The sequence below is a fragment of the Falco punctatus genome (assembly GCF_963210335.1).
Source record: "Falco punctatus genome assembly, chromosome: 5".
NCBI classification, from domain to species: domain Eukaryota; kingdom Metazoa; phylum Chordata; class Aves; order Falconiformes; family Falconidae; genus Falco; species Falco punctatus.
In genome coordinates this window covers 90,176,419-90,192,589 of record NC_137584.1, presented here as the reverse complement: position 1 = coordinate 90,192,589, position 16,171 = coordinate 90,176,419, and the positions used below count along the sequence as shown (strand labels likewise).

General features: G+C 43.7%; 1 protein-coding gene across 8 annotated transcripts in view; it reads right to left on the bottom strand.

The window, feature by feature from the left end:
* The window catches only part of PELI1 (pellino E3 ubiquitin protein ligase 1), a 46,775-nt gene extending 32,184 nt beyond the window's left edge, over window positions 1–14,591 (bottom strand). The window contains exons 1-2 of one of the 8 annotated variants that reach the window (XM_080389584.1): window positions 14,500–14,591; window positions 13,453–13,504 (exon numbers count right to left, since the gene is read on the bottom strand). Coding sequence is in view for 3 of the 8 variants with exons in the window: in XM_080389579.1 (XP_080245705.1) it covers window positions 796–850 (55 nt within the window). In the remaining 5 variants the exon portion in view is untranslated. The other 7 variants (XM_080389581.1, XM_080389582.1, XM_080389579.1 and 4 more) reach the window with 7 other exon arrangements.
* Window positions 14,592–16,171: the final 1,580 nt, after the last annotated feature.

Genomic DNA, 16,171 nt, shown 5'->3' with positions numbered 1-16,171 from the left:
CAAACCAGAGGGCTAAGGAAAAAGAACAAGCCACAGATACATACACAGACAGAGCTAGGGAAAGCAAGGCAAGAACTTTTAAGCTTAACACATCAGAAGGGTATATAGTCAGCGTAATGACAAAACTTAAAGACACGCTCCCTGAACCTCTCAGAAAACTCCTGTGATTGAATTTGTTTTTCTCCAGTTAGTGAGAGAAGTCAGCTCATGGAAAAACTCTGGTCAGCAGGTCCGGAGCAAAGAAGGGTGCAGGGCTGTACAACCTGGATCTGGGGATGGGCAGCTGCGTGTGCGCAGCCCAGGGAGATGGGAGGGAAAAGGCACAGCCCTCAGCAGGCACTAAATCCTGTATCAGCTCAGAGCTTCTGGGAATAATTTGCAGTAGAAACCCAACACTAGGGCATGAGAAAGTACAATGTGGTACAGCTGAGGAGGCATCTCTCTAATACAATCATTTGCAGTTTTATAAAAGCTGGGGGTGGTTGCTGTAGAGAGATGATGTCTAATGAACAACTTAAAGCATTCTCTCCCCACTTAACTAAAAAAGACAATGTTTAAAGAACAGATACCACTATGGACAGTAACAGCAAGAGAGTATGAGTATTTTGTATTGTTCTACACTTGTACATCTAGCAACTAAGCTGAATCAAAATCTTAGAGGTAAATAAAAGGTCCATTTTAACTCTTAAGTTCCCTTGTTACTGAGTTTTCCCTTCAAATTTTTCATCTAGAGAAGCAGTTCAGGTGCAAGTAGGAAAGTCTGTTCTTAGAGCAACTGTGTAGATGTAAACTCACCGTGTCCAAGAACCACGAGATTGTAACCGCACTTCCACTTCGATTTACGATACATAATCAAAAGTCACACTCGCAGAGGGAAAATGACCTGTTGATGATGGTGACTGTCAACAATGGGTTCAGATCAGTTAGCTGCTAGTGCAGACAGGACAACATTTTTCAACACTGTGAGAGAAAGTCAGAGTGAGACCATATGGTTAAGCCCCATCCACATTAGCACCAAAAGGCTAGCATCAGCAATTGAGAACTGTCAGCTGGGAAGTCCACCTGTTGCTCACAGCCTCTTTGAGGAATGATTTTGTAGAGGTTTATCAATGTTGGCTCAGTGTCTACTGGAATATTTGTGCTTTTCTCAAAGTCCATTTAACACATCTTTGAACGTAGCATATATCCTTGTGTCCAGTCAGTATTCCCAGTGCAGAGCAACTCAAACACTCAGCTGTTCAGAATTAATCAAAGAATCCAGTTACCCATCAGTTGGTTTCAGCATGATCAAGAGTTACTGAAATTTAAGAACATGTTCCAGAATTATACTGGATAAGCCTAAGTTTTACATTTACAGAAGACTGACAGTTGCAGGTAAGCATTAGACAAGTATTGTCAGCAGGCAACCTGGCTGTACGCTATTTGAGACCATGCAAAATAAAGGGATGCAGGAGCTGGCTTTAACTTCAAACTGCTTTGAGTAGGGTGAGCTGGACCAGGCAATCCCCAATTCACACACACAAGAAGTATTATTCTGTTTATTGACAAACCTGGCCATTAGTGCAGAGACACGAGCTTTGCATGCAAAGAACTACTGCATCACAGAACTATTATTTAGCACCTAGTTTCATGACTTGCAGGAATGCCTGCACTTAGCAGTTACCACTAACATATAGCAGGAGCACATTCTGTGGTTAAGCAATTTTAAGGCAGCATAAGATACCATGGCCTGCAAAAGGGGCAGCCCTGCCTGCTGCCCTCCATTTAGATGACACAAGGCTTCTGCACCACCACGGTGCCCAGATTCCTGCCCCAATCTGTTCCTCCAGTGGATTTACCAGGTTCCACACATACATCTGAACGCAGGACAGAGACAGTGAGGTGGGACCACCTTTCATACAGCGGACTTCATATTCATTTCCAGAAAGAGCAAAATGATGTATTTTTAAATGCATGGACTAATTAACAGTGAGATGACAGGAAATAAGAGTTTGTTCCTAAGCAGTACTTAAAAGCTGTGTTTAATCTTGAAAAACAAGGGAACAAAACTACTGCTATTCTGAACTTCGGAGCTAATTTTGTTTTCTTTATACTCGCTCTTCTATTCAACTCATTTTGTTCCTTTAGGTAACAAAAGCTATATTCATCAGCAAAAGACAGCTTAGTACAGCAATAATCTTATTAGCGTACATATTGAGTTAATACTAAGCTTATATGAAGGATGTTTGAAAATTAAGCTTGAAAACAAGCACATTAACAGCAATAAAAAAATTTCAAATTCTCAGTTACAAAAGCACACTTGTAACAACCCTTTATTCTGTCTTGATCAAGTTTAGTAATTTCCTGTGCATTTCCCCATAAGACAATTTTTGTATTACAGTTTTTGCTATGCTTGGGGTTCTAGGACTTGGAACAACTCAAGAGACAAGAGGAACACAAGCACCATAGTCCTCTACTCTGTTCTGTGGCATGCTGTAGCACCAATTCTTCTGGTGAGGAACACCACCAAGATAAAAATTACCAAAACACTTTTGTGAGGCAAAAAGGAGGCACAGTTTTGTTTGCTAACATTAATGCAAGTTACTTCCATAACCAGCTGCTACAATAAAATTAACACATCTTGGGGTCCAGCTGCAAAAACTCCTCTACTGTTAATTCTTCCAAACTGGTCTTTTGGTTGCATACTGGGAAAGCATCTTCTAACATTGCTCGGCAAAGGTAAACGGCACAAATTGAACAGGCCTCAACAGACTCCAGCATGTGTGCTAAGGTGGAATGAGAAAACAGGTGCAGAAAATAGCGTTTCTGAAGTCTGTGAAAGCTTAAGTAATGCTTCTGAACACTAATCACCATCTTTAAGACGGAGTAAAGTCTGATCTATAAACTATGGCTGAGGACTGAACAACTGAAGTTAGATTCAAAACCACACTCAAAACCTTCAGCTTAAGAGTTAGGCCTAAGAAGAAACACCAAGTGCCATGGTTAAGCCTGCAATAAAGGCTAACTAGGAATTCCCACACATCCTAATTACAATAATGACTATTAATAAGGAGCGTAGAACTCCTTGGGATTTTATGTCTCTCTGTATCAAGGGACACCTCTCTTCCTCATTTAAATGCATGTCTTTGAAGAGCTGAGCAACTTTACTCTAGCAACACCACCAGAAGGTACAGTTGCAAAGCAGAAACCAAACCAGACTTGTCATTTAATAGGAGTAAAAGAAGAGGAGGGGGAAAACCCAGGCTCCACAGAGTACCACGCTCTTCCACACCAGCACAATGGAAGGGAATCCTGCTCCACTCTGAGGGCTCTGAGCCACCTGGCCAGAAGCCATGCTTATGCACAGCTACTTGGCCCTGAGGGTTGAAAATAAAAGATGAACAGCCAAAATATGAGGCCAGCAAACACAGCTGTCAGGCAGGGATCACAGCAGACCTGACTGTAGTGTTATGAATGCTCCAGCCGATGCTGGTTGGCTGTTTTGCACTACACCCTATTTCTCTCCCTCAATTATTTCCTTCCTCTCTTTGTTTACCTACTGTAACCCCTATTTGTGCTGTTTCTCTCCCCCATCTCTTGCCTTTTTGGTCTCTTCAGAGTCCAAGGCCTTACAGGCAGACTTCTAGTCATACAGCATACAAACACTGCAAAATTAAAGTTCACAATTTTTGGTATGTTTAGCTGATGGTATCAGTCCTTTCCCGTCTCAGGTTTTTATAAAATTCAAGTTTCTTGAAAGTCAGTTGATGGAATCTGTTTATAACACTATCCTTAGTCACAGCATACCAGTCAGTATTAAAGACAGGAGCTCACAAATAATGCAGTGTGCTGATTTAGCTTCTATAAATGGAGAGTTTGGCCACTGCAGACAAGCCTGATCTACAGCTCTCACTCACATAAACAGTCCCTAGCCACACAAATAGACTATCAAGATCCTTCCCCAAATTCCTGCAGGGAAAAGGAATTAAAACAATAGCAGGCTGAATGGAACAGCTCTAAGAAAAATCAATAATGGTAGCTGTAAAATCTAAAATTAAAGTAAGTCTGGTTTTGATGCTTTCGGTACACACAGTACATTAGATTTGGCATAAGCCCAATGGAACATGAAGTACTTGTGGACAATGTCTGCCAAGAGCTAGAAATATAGCACTTAGTGTTTAAAGAACAAACAGAAAGCCTCAGACCATTTCTACTCCATGCATCTGAAAAAGAATTAAATCAAGGTGATCTTTCTGAGGGAACATTTGTATTAAATCTAATTGGTGTGCTTTGTGCAATACTGAATTGAGTATATGCCAATTGGCAGAGAATCAGTATTTATCATTTTATAATCCGTTCCACTTGTGACAAAGGTTACGAACAGCTGTTATACCTCCCCACATTCCACATCACTGTGCTTTCCTCCTCAGCATCCAGCTTGTCTCTCACATAAGCTCTGTACCTGCTTCTTGTTCATGCTGACACTTCTACACATCTGACAGTGGAGGCAGAAGAAATGGGAACTGTGAACTTGAGGAACTCACACTACACCATCAGTTTTTTCCCCCACCTTCACATTTGTTGGTACTTCATTAGTTTACATGCCTCAGAGCAGAGCAAGATTTGATTAGTAACTGAATACTAATGCACATTTCTGTAGCAGCCTCCAAACATTATCAAATTAAGCATCAACACACCTGTGGGTTCCTTACCTTTATTAAAATAAGGACAAATTTAAAAAAAAAAGGGGGGGGGGGGGGAGTAGAAGACAAGCCTAACACTCATCTGGGGCTTTGGAGACATCATCCATCATCCCAGCTCACAGGTTCCTCTCCCTACCACCTCCCACACACTGAGCTGCCAGTTGGACAGGAGAGTGGAGCGCAATTCTAGCTCTGTAAGGCTTTCTGCTATTATGTGTGGGAGGGCTTACACATCATTCCCCACATCCTCCCACACCCTTCAAGACCCCTCCTGTCTTTAAGGCCAGTGTAAGGTGCTGGCACAGAAGAACCACAGCTCCAGCCCTGCCTTGGAAAATTGGAGAGAAAGAGAAGAGAAAACACAGGTGATGCTACACTTGACATCTGCCCAGCATGAAGCAAGAAACTTCTCATGCTTCCTCACTCTACACATAAGCCAAGCACTACCTAGATCTTCAAAACTGCTACTTCTTGATGACTGAGGTTATGTAGTATATACAGCCAGATAAATCTGACTGTTAATCCTCCTCGTTAATAGCTATACATTAATAGCAGCATGCCTACAATACTTGCTATTGCTGACTCTTAAGAGACTGAAAGACACCAGATGCTTGCTATACATGATTACTGACATGGTAAATAAGCTCCTCACTTCTCCCTGCAACTGGTCCCTCTTTGCTTTAAGGTAAAGGTTAACTCTTCCCTCATCTTTTAGATCAGGCTCCTATCTCTGCTCCTGTTTAGAGATTGCCAACTTAAACGAGCTCCTCCCCAAAGTTACAGTAAGTGAAAGATTGCAGGAAAAATGCTTGTAACACTTTCCCTCTAGAGGTAGGAGTTTCCCTTGCTAACCATGCATGTCTCAGAACAGTAAAATATGAATAGTGATTTCAATGAGGAAAAAATTAAATAGTCTATACATGTTGGCATAGAAATTCAAAAGCAGTTGCTTTATCTAAGTCACAAGTGGCTTAGCCCCCACATTTTACTACAGCATCCTGGTCTTTCTCAGCCAGCAGCGAGAGGTACATGGACCTACTTTTTGTTCACATCTGTTGCTCAGAAAGCCTCAGACAAAATTAATACACTGGCTACAGTACTGACTGTAAAAATATACATGTGCAAGAAGATAAAAGGAGAAAAATTAAAACTACTCGTGCATTTATCTATTTGCATGGTCAAGTTTCTCAACTTCAGCAAGTGGCTGACTGCCTCAGCAGAATAACACATCACTTCATTAAAAAACAAAAAAAACAAAAAAAACACAAAATGAAAATCACCCAGCTGCTATCCTTGCCATGGTACACTGGTACACTCCAGCCCTCTGCAACAACCTTGCCTAGTTTACAGAAACCTTAACCAACACTTCATGCTGCACCAAAAGGGAAAGCTCTACTGGAGTATTTCTAATCAACGACATACAGCATCAAATGAATTGGCATGGACTATGAGCAGCATGGTAATTACCCTATTAAAAACCCCAAAAGATACCAAAGAATGAAGACCCAGTATGATGGATCCACCTACCACAGGAATCAAGAGAAAATGACTTGGCCATGAAAGTCACCTAAGCACAAAGGGGTGATCAACTGTCTTCAGACTAATGTGCATACAATATAATTTGTCTTAAACTTGGTCTGCTAATCCCAGGGTATGAAGTGCACAGATATATATATCTATGGTTTCTATATATATGTATATAAAACCACGTCTAATGGTTTAACTCAGAAGAGGTGCAGGGACAGCAGAGTGGAGTAGGAAGCAATCCTTATCTAAGGTGTCAGCACTACCATCACAAATTTGCCTCAACATTACCTATCACATGAGAAAAAGAACAAACAAAACACTCTTAAGAGCCTGCTTTTGGGCCTTCTGGTTCCCTACACTATCCATCTGAAAAACTGGGGGGAAAATAAAGTTTAGATCTTTTTCCTGTTAAAAAGCAGTTTTTATTGATTGCCCCCAAAAGCTTCAGGGAATTTGAGCTGGCTCTCTCCCAGCTCTTTGGGGAAGGTATATTAAATAAATATCCCCTTAACACACACAAATAGCAGGTGTCAAAGTCAGGTGTTATCACAATGCAATGACTTGTTTTACAGTTTGACTATTATCTTCTCCCCTCTAACTATTCAACTTCTAATCATCACTATCAATGTTTAAAATATTTTAACATTACAATGCCAACTAAATAGAACCAATATCCAATGTGGTAACAACCTGCAAACATTTTCTGGGTAAAAATAGAGTCTTTACATGTGGCTTTAATTTATTCTGTTGAAGAAATTAAAAAAAAAAGGACAAAACAGTGCATCACTTGAATATACCAAATTGTTAGCAAGTGTACAGCAACTGATATTCCTCCTCCTCTCCATCCCAAGCTTATCAGTCTCATCTATCTCAACCATTCCAGCCTAGGTCGAGTCCTAGAGCTGACACTGAGCCACCTACCACTCAAGCACAGGAGACTGATTATACCAGAGCACACCTGGTTTAAGGAAAAACATTTCCTAGGAAGCTGTGCATGGAGAGCCAATGCACTCATGCCACTGGTGGGCATCATGCAGCATTTTTTTGAGTTCTGAAAGCAGCATTCCTAAATCTGAAACTGAATTACCATCAAAATTTGATCTGCATATCTCAAATACGAGCTGAACAGTCCATAACTCTGGTTTCCCACATGCAAACAGTCAACAACCCTGGTTTCCTACGCATGAGGAACTCTCCCAGTTTCTACCCGTTTTTGACATCCTTAGGAGCATGTTACATTTTCTTTCCTAAATTCAAAACTGAGTGCTCACCCAGCAGAAAGGAGCCAGCTCCAAGAGGAAGCAGATACCCTACCCACAACATTAGCTACAGGTTGAAGTACCCTCACTGTAAATCAGAAGTTCAAAGTCATCTTCCGCTAGCCTTGAAATACAGCAGCAATCTAAATACAGCAACTCACTTACCTACATGCATTTATTTGCTTCCATGTTGAGCATTCCTTGGAGTATTTAAAGTGGCTTAGGGAAAAAGCAAACCAAGCCAAACAAAGAAAAAATGTATTAGTGGGAAATGGCGGAATTGACATATTTTTAGAATTAGCAGTTTATCCCAAGAGGTGCATTAAAGAAGGAAAATGAGCAACGAGTTCTTTAAAAGGAAACAAATTACTTTATAGTAAGCCTCCCTGTGTGATGCATTTTGGATTTTTTCCCCTAACCTCATACCAAATAAATAGTTCAGCTACATGACATGACAAAAGAACCATTACTTATCTTCCCAGTTGAACCTTGTGTTAAACCATGATTAAGGCGACATCTGTTCTTGTAAAAATATTGTACTGAACTACAACTGCTTCAGATAAGTGGAAAGGATATCAAGGTAGCATCATACAAAAATCTCAGTATACATATTAACACTTAAGAGAAAAGGAGCCTTGAGATTTCTCAGCAGGAATTCTTCAGGGACCACTTTAATCACTTAACATGAATAGTTTGTCTTGGGACAAAGAAAATACAGATGAAGTACTCAAGTCTGTACACTTTTAAAATCAAATCTTTACTGCTTAGTACTGCTTGACCATTGAAAGCTGGAAGAACTGAGTGCAGGGAAAGTGGGCACGTTGGAGCAGATCTGTAACTGTTAGAGGCACGATCTTAACACAAGAAAAGGAGCTACAAATACACAAACCCCTAAGCCTAATTTTGTTAATAGTTTAATGTTGTCTTGCAGCATATCACAATGGACTTGATGGTTAAGGGGGCCATATGTGCAGGCTACACAGGCACACTAGTTCCCACAGCTGAAGTCCACAGTTCCATCTAGGTGCTTTGTGTGCTGCCCCAGCCGTTACTGATCACTTCTTGGGCAAAGATGACCAGCTGGGTGGAAACATTACAAGCTAGACCTAACCCAGAGATGCCAGTTTGGCTGCCCTGACCCAAAGAACAATTAAAACATTCAAGTTGTTGACCCCGGTCAAGGGGTTACGATCCTAGAAGACAAGCTGGCAGGAGGGAGAAACTAACTCAACATCTGCTACTTTCCAGTTGCTCGCTACTCTGTTCAGGCAAAACATCAGACTATTAAGTAGGAGCACAGAAGAGGCAAGAAGGACAGGGTGAGATGCTGAAGCCAGATTACTAAGTTTGCTCTTGCCATGTGTCCATTAACTCTTGCAGGCTTTGACCTCCACTGATGCCAATGGCAATTCTTAACAGTCACCTTAACATAAAACAAAGCAGTCCCTTCAAATATGTTCTCTACTCCCCACCATGCCCACGAAGGAAGGAAAACAGGTATCCTAGCTCAGGAAAGAGTATTTTTAAGCATTTTTAATAAAGCCCAAGGGGTTATACAGTTGCAGAAACATTGCATACTTGAAATACAAGCAGCTAAGTACACCCAGAAGAATCAACTGGCAATGGAAGCAAAAAAACATTGGTGGTGATCTACCTAAAGACCATTTTGGATAGGTAAGGTTTGTGCTTTATTATTGTTCTGGTTTTGGAGGGGAGGGCTTGCTTGGGATTTTTTCCCCCTATCCTTTCTTCATGCCCTAGCTCCAATAAACCATCCTTCAAAGAATCTTACTCAACCAACTTGCCCCGATGCCATATCTTGCAAGCATCTACAAAATATTTTGATAATATCCCACTCAGAAGCTCAATCAACCCACAAAACAGCAGTCTCTAGTAGCTATTCATATTATCAACTATCCTAGTAATTTAAAAAAATATTCTGTATATCACTTCAGGTTTAAGTCTTTTTAACATCAGCTTTTTCCTACCTGTTCATTTCTGTGCTGCACTGTAGACTTGTCTACCAGGCAGAGCCTCAGCCACTATAGCAAATGTTACAGACCCACAAATGGAAATGCAGCATTTAGTGACAAAAGCTTTTCTGCCATAACAGCTATGCTTACCTCCCTGAATACTGAATATGTAAACTAACAGGCTGACAAACCCAATCCATCAGCAAAAGCTTGCCTACACCTGGGACTTTAACTTTCATCAATTAGATGGTGCTCCCCCCCCCCCCCCCCCCCAATACATACATGCCCATAATATCTAATATAGCCAGACAGCACCTCTCCAGCCCAAATATCTCTATGCTATTAAAGAACTTTCTCCCGAAAGGAATGCTTTTCTCCCTTCTAAAACCACAACTACGCAATTAATCCACTACAAATGGGGCTGGCGCACAAAAACATCTGGTTGACATAGCTGTATAGCTAACATCAAGAGACATCAAGAGCGTTTTGAGCCAGCATGACATATACCCAAAATCTTCTACAAAGGTACTCTACTGGTGAACAAGGAATGTACTGCAATGTGAGTGTGAATCAAACAAATCCTATTCCCAACAGGAATACAAGTGCGAGACTAGAGTAAGAGGTTTTGATCACTCCTACTCCCAACAACTGCCACAACTTCAACTAGAAGGGTAAAATTATAGGACACTCCCAATCCCAAAACCACAGCCAGAAATGCACTGCAAGGTTCAGTCCACTCTGCTCTTGAGTACATGAGATTCAAGCCCAAAAATTCAGCATTTATATAAGTATGTACCACGGGTGGCAGTCAGGTCACTAAGATTGACTTCAGCAGCATGGATTAAAAAACAAGGTCAGCAGATTAACTTTTATTACCTATTCACGAACTGAACCGTGCTCCTGCATGGCAGGGACCAGAAGATACCAGCAATCCTTAACCAAATGCCTCCACCCAGGTGCTGTGTTCAGCCTGAATCAAACCAGCTGCCAACTAGTTCACGCTTGAGCCCATGTCCTGCAACATCACCTGACAGCATTTACACCTAGTATGCCAGCCAGTAGACACTGCTGGAGCAAGACTGGAATGGATGACCACCTACCTTCAAGCACTGGGTGCCAGGAGAGGACAACAGACTTTTCCTGTAAAGCCTGTAGTTTCCAGTCAACTATTTCACATTAATTCATGACTACAGGGTTATTCCAGAAAGGTCATTTTGAGCAGCTAACAACATTTGGTGCTCCAGATCACATGACATGGATCAGCAAAAGAAGTCCAGGGCACAGAGCTCACCTAGGTAGCCCATAAGCCATGCAAAGCAGGGAAGCACCTCTTCCTACTGGAAGCAAGATCTCCTTTTCAAACCAATATAAATATAAGAACATATTCATAGTGCAAAGCTATAATTCTTCTGCAAAACAAGTTATTGTCAGTAGTTTTTACTGCTTTTAGCAGAAAGCGGCAACAGCGTACTGAAAGCTTGGGGGACTGGGTGGTGGTGGTGGATTTTTAGTTTAAGGATGATTTCTAGCACGCCAAAGAATCTTCCATCTTTTTTAACCTGGAAGGCAGGTTTTTCAGTATGTCAATTCAAACATTTTAAACAAGAAACACAATTGGTTGTGACTATTAATTGCCACATCCACCGGAAAATGTTAAGGCCACAAAGAACGCCCCGTGATGCTACCTTATTGCCCCAGCCCATCCCCAGCCACCCACCAGAGAGCCTACAGCAGCAAAGGGAGAGGGGAAATCCACCCCACAAGCTGCCCACAGCCTCCTGGGAGACACAGAGTCACTTCAGCTTTGTCCAAGTGACACGATTTGCACCTCACAGAATCAGAAATAAATTGTTATTTTACCTTCTCCTCCATGAACCTTTCCATCCAGGTAGACTAACTGGGCCCAATTAGGGCTGCAGTATTAATTTCAGTAGAATGGGGGTACTACAGTAGGAATACGAGATTTACTGGTGCATCCTGTTAACCAGTAGATTGAAAGGAAACAGAAACTAGATCAGATGGAAACACGCTTACTTTTTTCCACTGAAACTCTCTCAGCAGTACTTAGCGACGCTCGACCTACTTCCTACACCATCGCTTTGCTGTCACTTCCTTTGACAGTTTGTCAGGATGCTTGTGAATCTGGAGATTAAGGAACGAACGTCTGGAAAGCAAAAGAGCTGGACTTTTTCCTCTTGATGTACAGTCAAAACTTTTATGATCTAGCCAGCAAGGCGCACAGTGACCAGCTAGCAACAAGTACCTCCAATTACTGGCATCCTGCAGGAATTCCTAATCAACTGTGTAATTTCACTTGCAAGTATGCACTTAAAGGTGACTGATTTCTCATGAAATACCCTCATTCTTCCTTTTTTAGCTCAGGGCATGGATTAGCATCTATAAACAGCTTCAAGTTTTCTGCCTTCCTGTGTTCCAGAGTTCCTGTCTGAGAAGACATTTCATATCGAAATATACTTGTAATTAGTTCCTTCCAAATGAATAAGAGTTTTAAATGCTACTGGCTCCAAGCAGATGATGTTCTATTTTGCATTTATGAACGCAACGGCTAACTACAAATCCTGAAGTGAAAGGATCCTGTTTTCCATGCCTAGTTTCTTAACAGAAACCAGTACTGATACCAAAATACAAAACGGTTGTGGCAGGCATACTTTACACGAAATTCGGCTTTAACTGAAATACCAACAGTTGCTCAAAACTTTAATTTCCAAGATGAATACCAGCATGGTGATCTGCGGCGTTGCGAAACACATTTCAGTGTTTAGTAAGAACTGAAACATTCACTAGGCACACTTCACAGGACTACAGTCTGCATAAAGTAGGTGTTCCTACAGGTTTAATTCATTTGAAATAGGAGACATTTAAGCTTAAGGTACCCAGTAGTTGCCTACCTACAACTCAAATGCATTCCTAAAGCTTCCTGTCTGGCCATTCATGCGACTTCAAAAAGATTTAGGACACTTACAGGTCTAATCTTCCAACTACAAGTGCTCAATTTTCTACAAACCAGGCTTTTTCTTCGGGGGGGGGGGGGGGGGGGGCGCACCGGAGAAGAGGGAGAAGTGGAGAAGTGTCCCGTGCAGTGTGCAGTCCTCTGAACTTTGGCACTACATTACTCACTCCAAAATTGTCAGCCTAAAACATTACAAAGCCACACTGACACATGCAAACGAAAATCTGGGTAGCCTGTTCGCCTGAAGCTTTCATCTCCACTAACCTACCGGCGCCTTTCCGCCCAGAAAGTGACAGAAGATGTATCATCAACAGGTCATCTGGCTGCTTCTTTGTAAAAAACAGAATATGAAAAGCTGCTGAACAGAAACCGGAAACAGCCTTTTTTCCCCCGGCTCTCCCCCCACCCCCTATGCGTGTTCAAAATGGAAAAAATAAACCCATCGTCCTTTGGATGCAGAACCACCAGCTCTGTCTAGCTGAAATGCTTTATAATTTTACTTGCCATGTGGTGTGTTTTCAAGGCAGAGGAGTCCCAGCAAAAACAAATGGGTGGCCTTTGAAAGGTAAGGGTAGAAACACAAGCGTTACAGCTAGGCTGCGTTTTGCTTGCATGTATTCTAGAAGCTGCATTTTGCGGAGGTGAAGTAGCTGCAGTTTTCGAGGGGTAGTTAAAACAAAAACAAAGGGGGGTAAAAAACCCAACAAGCTTTCAGTATAAAAACGTAATAATTGCTTTAAAATATCCCCTTCAAGACACAAAAATTATTCAACTGAAAACACAACTGCTCCTCTTCCTCCCTTTTAAAAATCTTCTCCCGGCTGTTACAAGCAGAAATGTTCCCCTGCTATCAGCTCTTCCTGAAACCGCATTATTTAACTACGGGGGGGGGGGGGGGGGGGGAAGAAAAAAGAAAAAAACCCGACTGAAGTTGCACTGGATGGCAGGCTGCTCACAAAAGAACCAAGGCTGAGGATACGGGAAAGAAAACTTGCGATTCCCCCCAAGAAGACTAAAATTAAAAAAAGACACCAACTTACCTACCGGCAGTCTGGATTCTTCCAGAGTAAAACAACATCAAATTTGAAAGAGCTAGGGGAAAAAAAAAAAAACCAACAAAAAACACAGAAGCAAGCTTTCCCACCAAGGTTCTGCAGGTTACCAACAGCAAAACAAAATCCCCCTTTGTTTTGTTTTCCCCCGCCTGCATGCTGCTCCCAGCCAGCGCTCCGGCACGGGGGGCTGCGATCAATGGAGCCTGGACTTTCGCGGGGGGATGGGGCTCCTTCTTCCCCTAAAAGAATAAATATAACACCACTGCCGCCCGAAAAAACCCACCGCCCGAATTCAACAGAACCCGGGAGTCCAAATACTGAACGAGTTTTGTTGGGGTTTTTTTCTGTCTTTTTTTTTTTCTAAGCGCTGTTTTTCCCGAGGGCAGGCGGCTGGGCATGACAAAGAGCTTCCCCAGCACATCCAGCCCCAGAGCGGGGCTCGGCAACTCCGGGTGGGTGGGAAGGAAAAAAAAGAACAAGAAAAAAATAAAGAAAAAAGGACGAAACAAAAAAAAGGTAACAAGCTCCCCAAACGCCCGGGAAAAAAAAACAACAGAGAAAAAATAATTGTTTTAAGAACAGCACCAGAAAGGCAGCCCTGGCGAGGCGCAGCACAAAGCGCGCAGGGCGGCGAGGGGGGGCAGCAGCCCGAGAAGCGGGCAGGCTCCCGGCCCCCCTCGCGATACAGGCACGCGGAGGGGCTGTCGCGACAGGCGCGATACTCACCCCAGGGAGGAAGGGAGCAGGCGGCAGAGGCACCCCGCGCCGGCAGCCGCAAGCGGCCGAGGCGGGGGGGGGGGAGGCCGGACGCGGAGGGCAGGGACACCGGCCCCGGCCGCCGTTCCCTATCCTGACGGCCCCACGGCGGGCAGCAGCCGCGGCTGGCCCAGTGGGGAAGGAGCCCCCGCAGCGCTTCCCTCCGCCCCCGCGGGCCCCGGCGCTACGACCCACGGGCACCAAAACAGCGGCGGCAGCTGCCCGGGAAGCGACCGGAGCGAACAACGCGATCGACGCCGGCCCCGCCGCCCTCACCACAGCCGCGGCCTCCGCCTCCTCCGCCGCCGCCGCCTCCGCCGCCTCGCCTCAGCGCGCCGCCCGCCCTCTGCCTCTGCCGCCTCGCGCTCGCGCACCCCACCGCCGGGGTGGGGCGGGGCGGAGGGGCGGGGCCTCGCCCCGGACACGCCCCCCGCGCGGCATGGCGGGACTTGTAGTGGCTCCCGCGCACATGTGTGTGTATGTGTCTGTGTATATATTTGTGTTTACGTATGCATATTTCTATGCATGTGCATACATGTATACACACGCGAATATATATGCACATGCATACCCATACATAACTATGCATGCATGTATTTATCACGCATATACGTATAAATGCACACACATATGCATATATGAGTGTATAAACGCATACATATATGTATATAGCTGCGCATGTGTATATGTCTGTGCATCGCCTATATTCAGGTGTATCGATATGTATGCACATGCACACATTTAGACAAATATACATGTGTGTATATATCACACACGGATGTATAAGTGCACACATACATGTATATCCATATATGTGTATATGTACATATGTATATATGTGTATATGTGTATATGTGTATGTATATGCATACATCTGCATGTGCATGTATTTATGTATATATGTAAGCACATGCACACACTTATACATATGTCACGTGTGTATCACACACATGTATATATGCATATATGTGTATATCTGTGTGCATGCACACACATGTATATGCATATATGTGTGCATATGTACATATATATGCATGCATAGGTATATATGCATGTGTATATCTGTATGCGCATGCACTTATGTACGTGTTTAGATGTCTATGCACATGCATACAGTTATACATAAATATGTATGTGTCTATACATCACACATGTATGTCTGCATATGTATACACATATATGTATATATATGTGTATATACACAGGTATGTATATGCATATATGTGTACATAAGTACACATGTATGTCTATGTCTATGCATGTGGATATGTGTTTATGTGTATTTATGTACGCACACACACACACCTGCACATAAATACACACATGCGCATATCCCATGAGGCACGTTATATATGGCGGGGTGCCCCAGCACCCCTCAGCCGGTGGGTCCTGCACTGGCCCCGCAGCCCCCCCGCGCAGTGGCCCCGCTCTGCAGCAGCCCCCTCCCCCCGCAGCAGGGGGGCTGCCCGGCGGCCCTGCCCCCCGGGGGTGTTAGCACCTTGCTCTGCCAGGCTGAAACAGCTGCTGGAGCCCGCGGGGCGCTGCCCCGGCCTGCGTGGGTACGGCTGGCTGGGGGCGGGGGGGCTCGGGTAATACCTGAACCCGCATCCCAGCCCGGCAGGGAGCTCGCGCCGTATGGCAGGGTGCTGCGGCCCTGCTGCTTCTGGGGGTGTTGTGGGAGCATCGGTTTGGACAAAAATATGTTCATGGGGGAACTGAAATCCTATTTCAGCTGAAAGACCCTTCTAGCAATGGAAAGAACCACATCAATTGGTTTTCCTCTATGTTTTCTGTAGCTTAAGGGAAATCACAGCCCGGCTGTGGCCTTCAACCTCAGTTTTGTTCTCTTGTACACAGCACGAAACAAATAAAGAGATTTTTAAGGGAAAAGGGGAGTTTCTACTACGGCATCGCTCAGGAAACAACACGGTCCTGCCCCAGCATGATG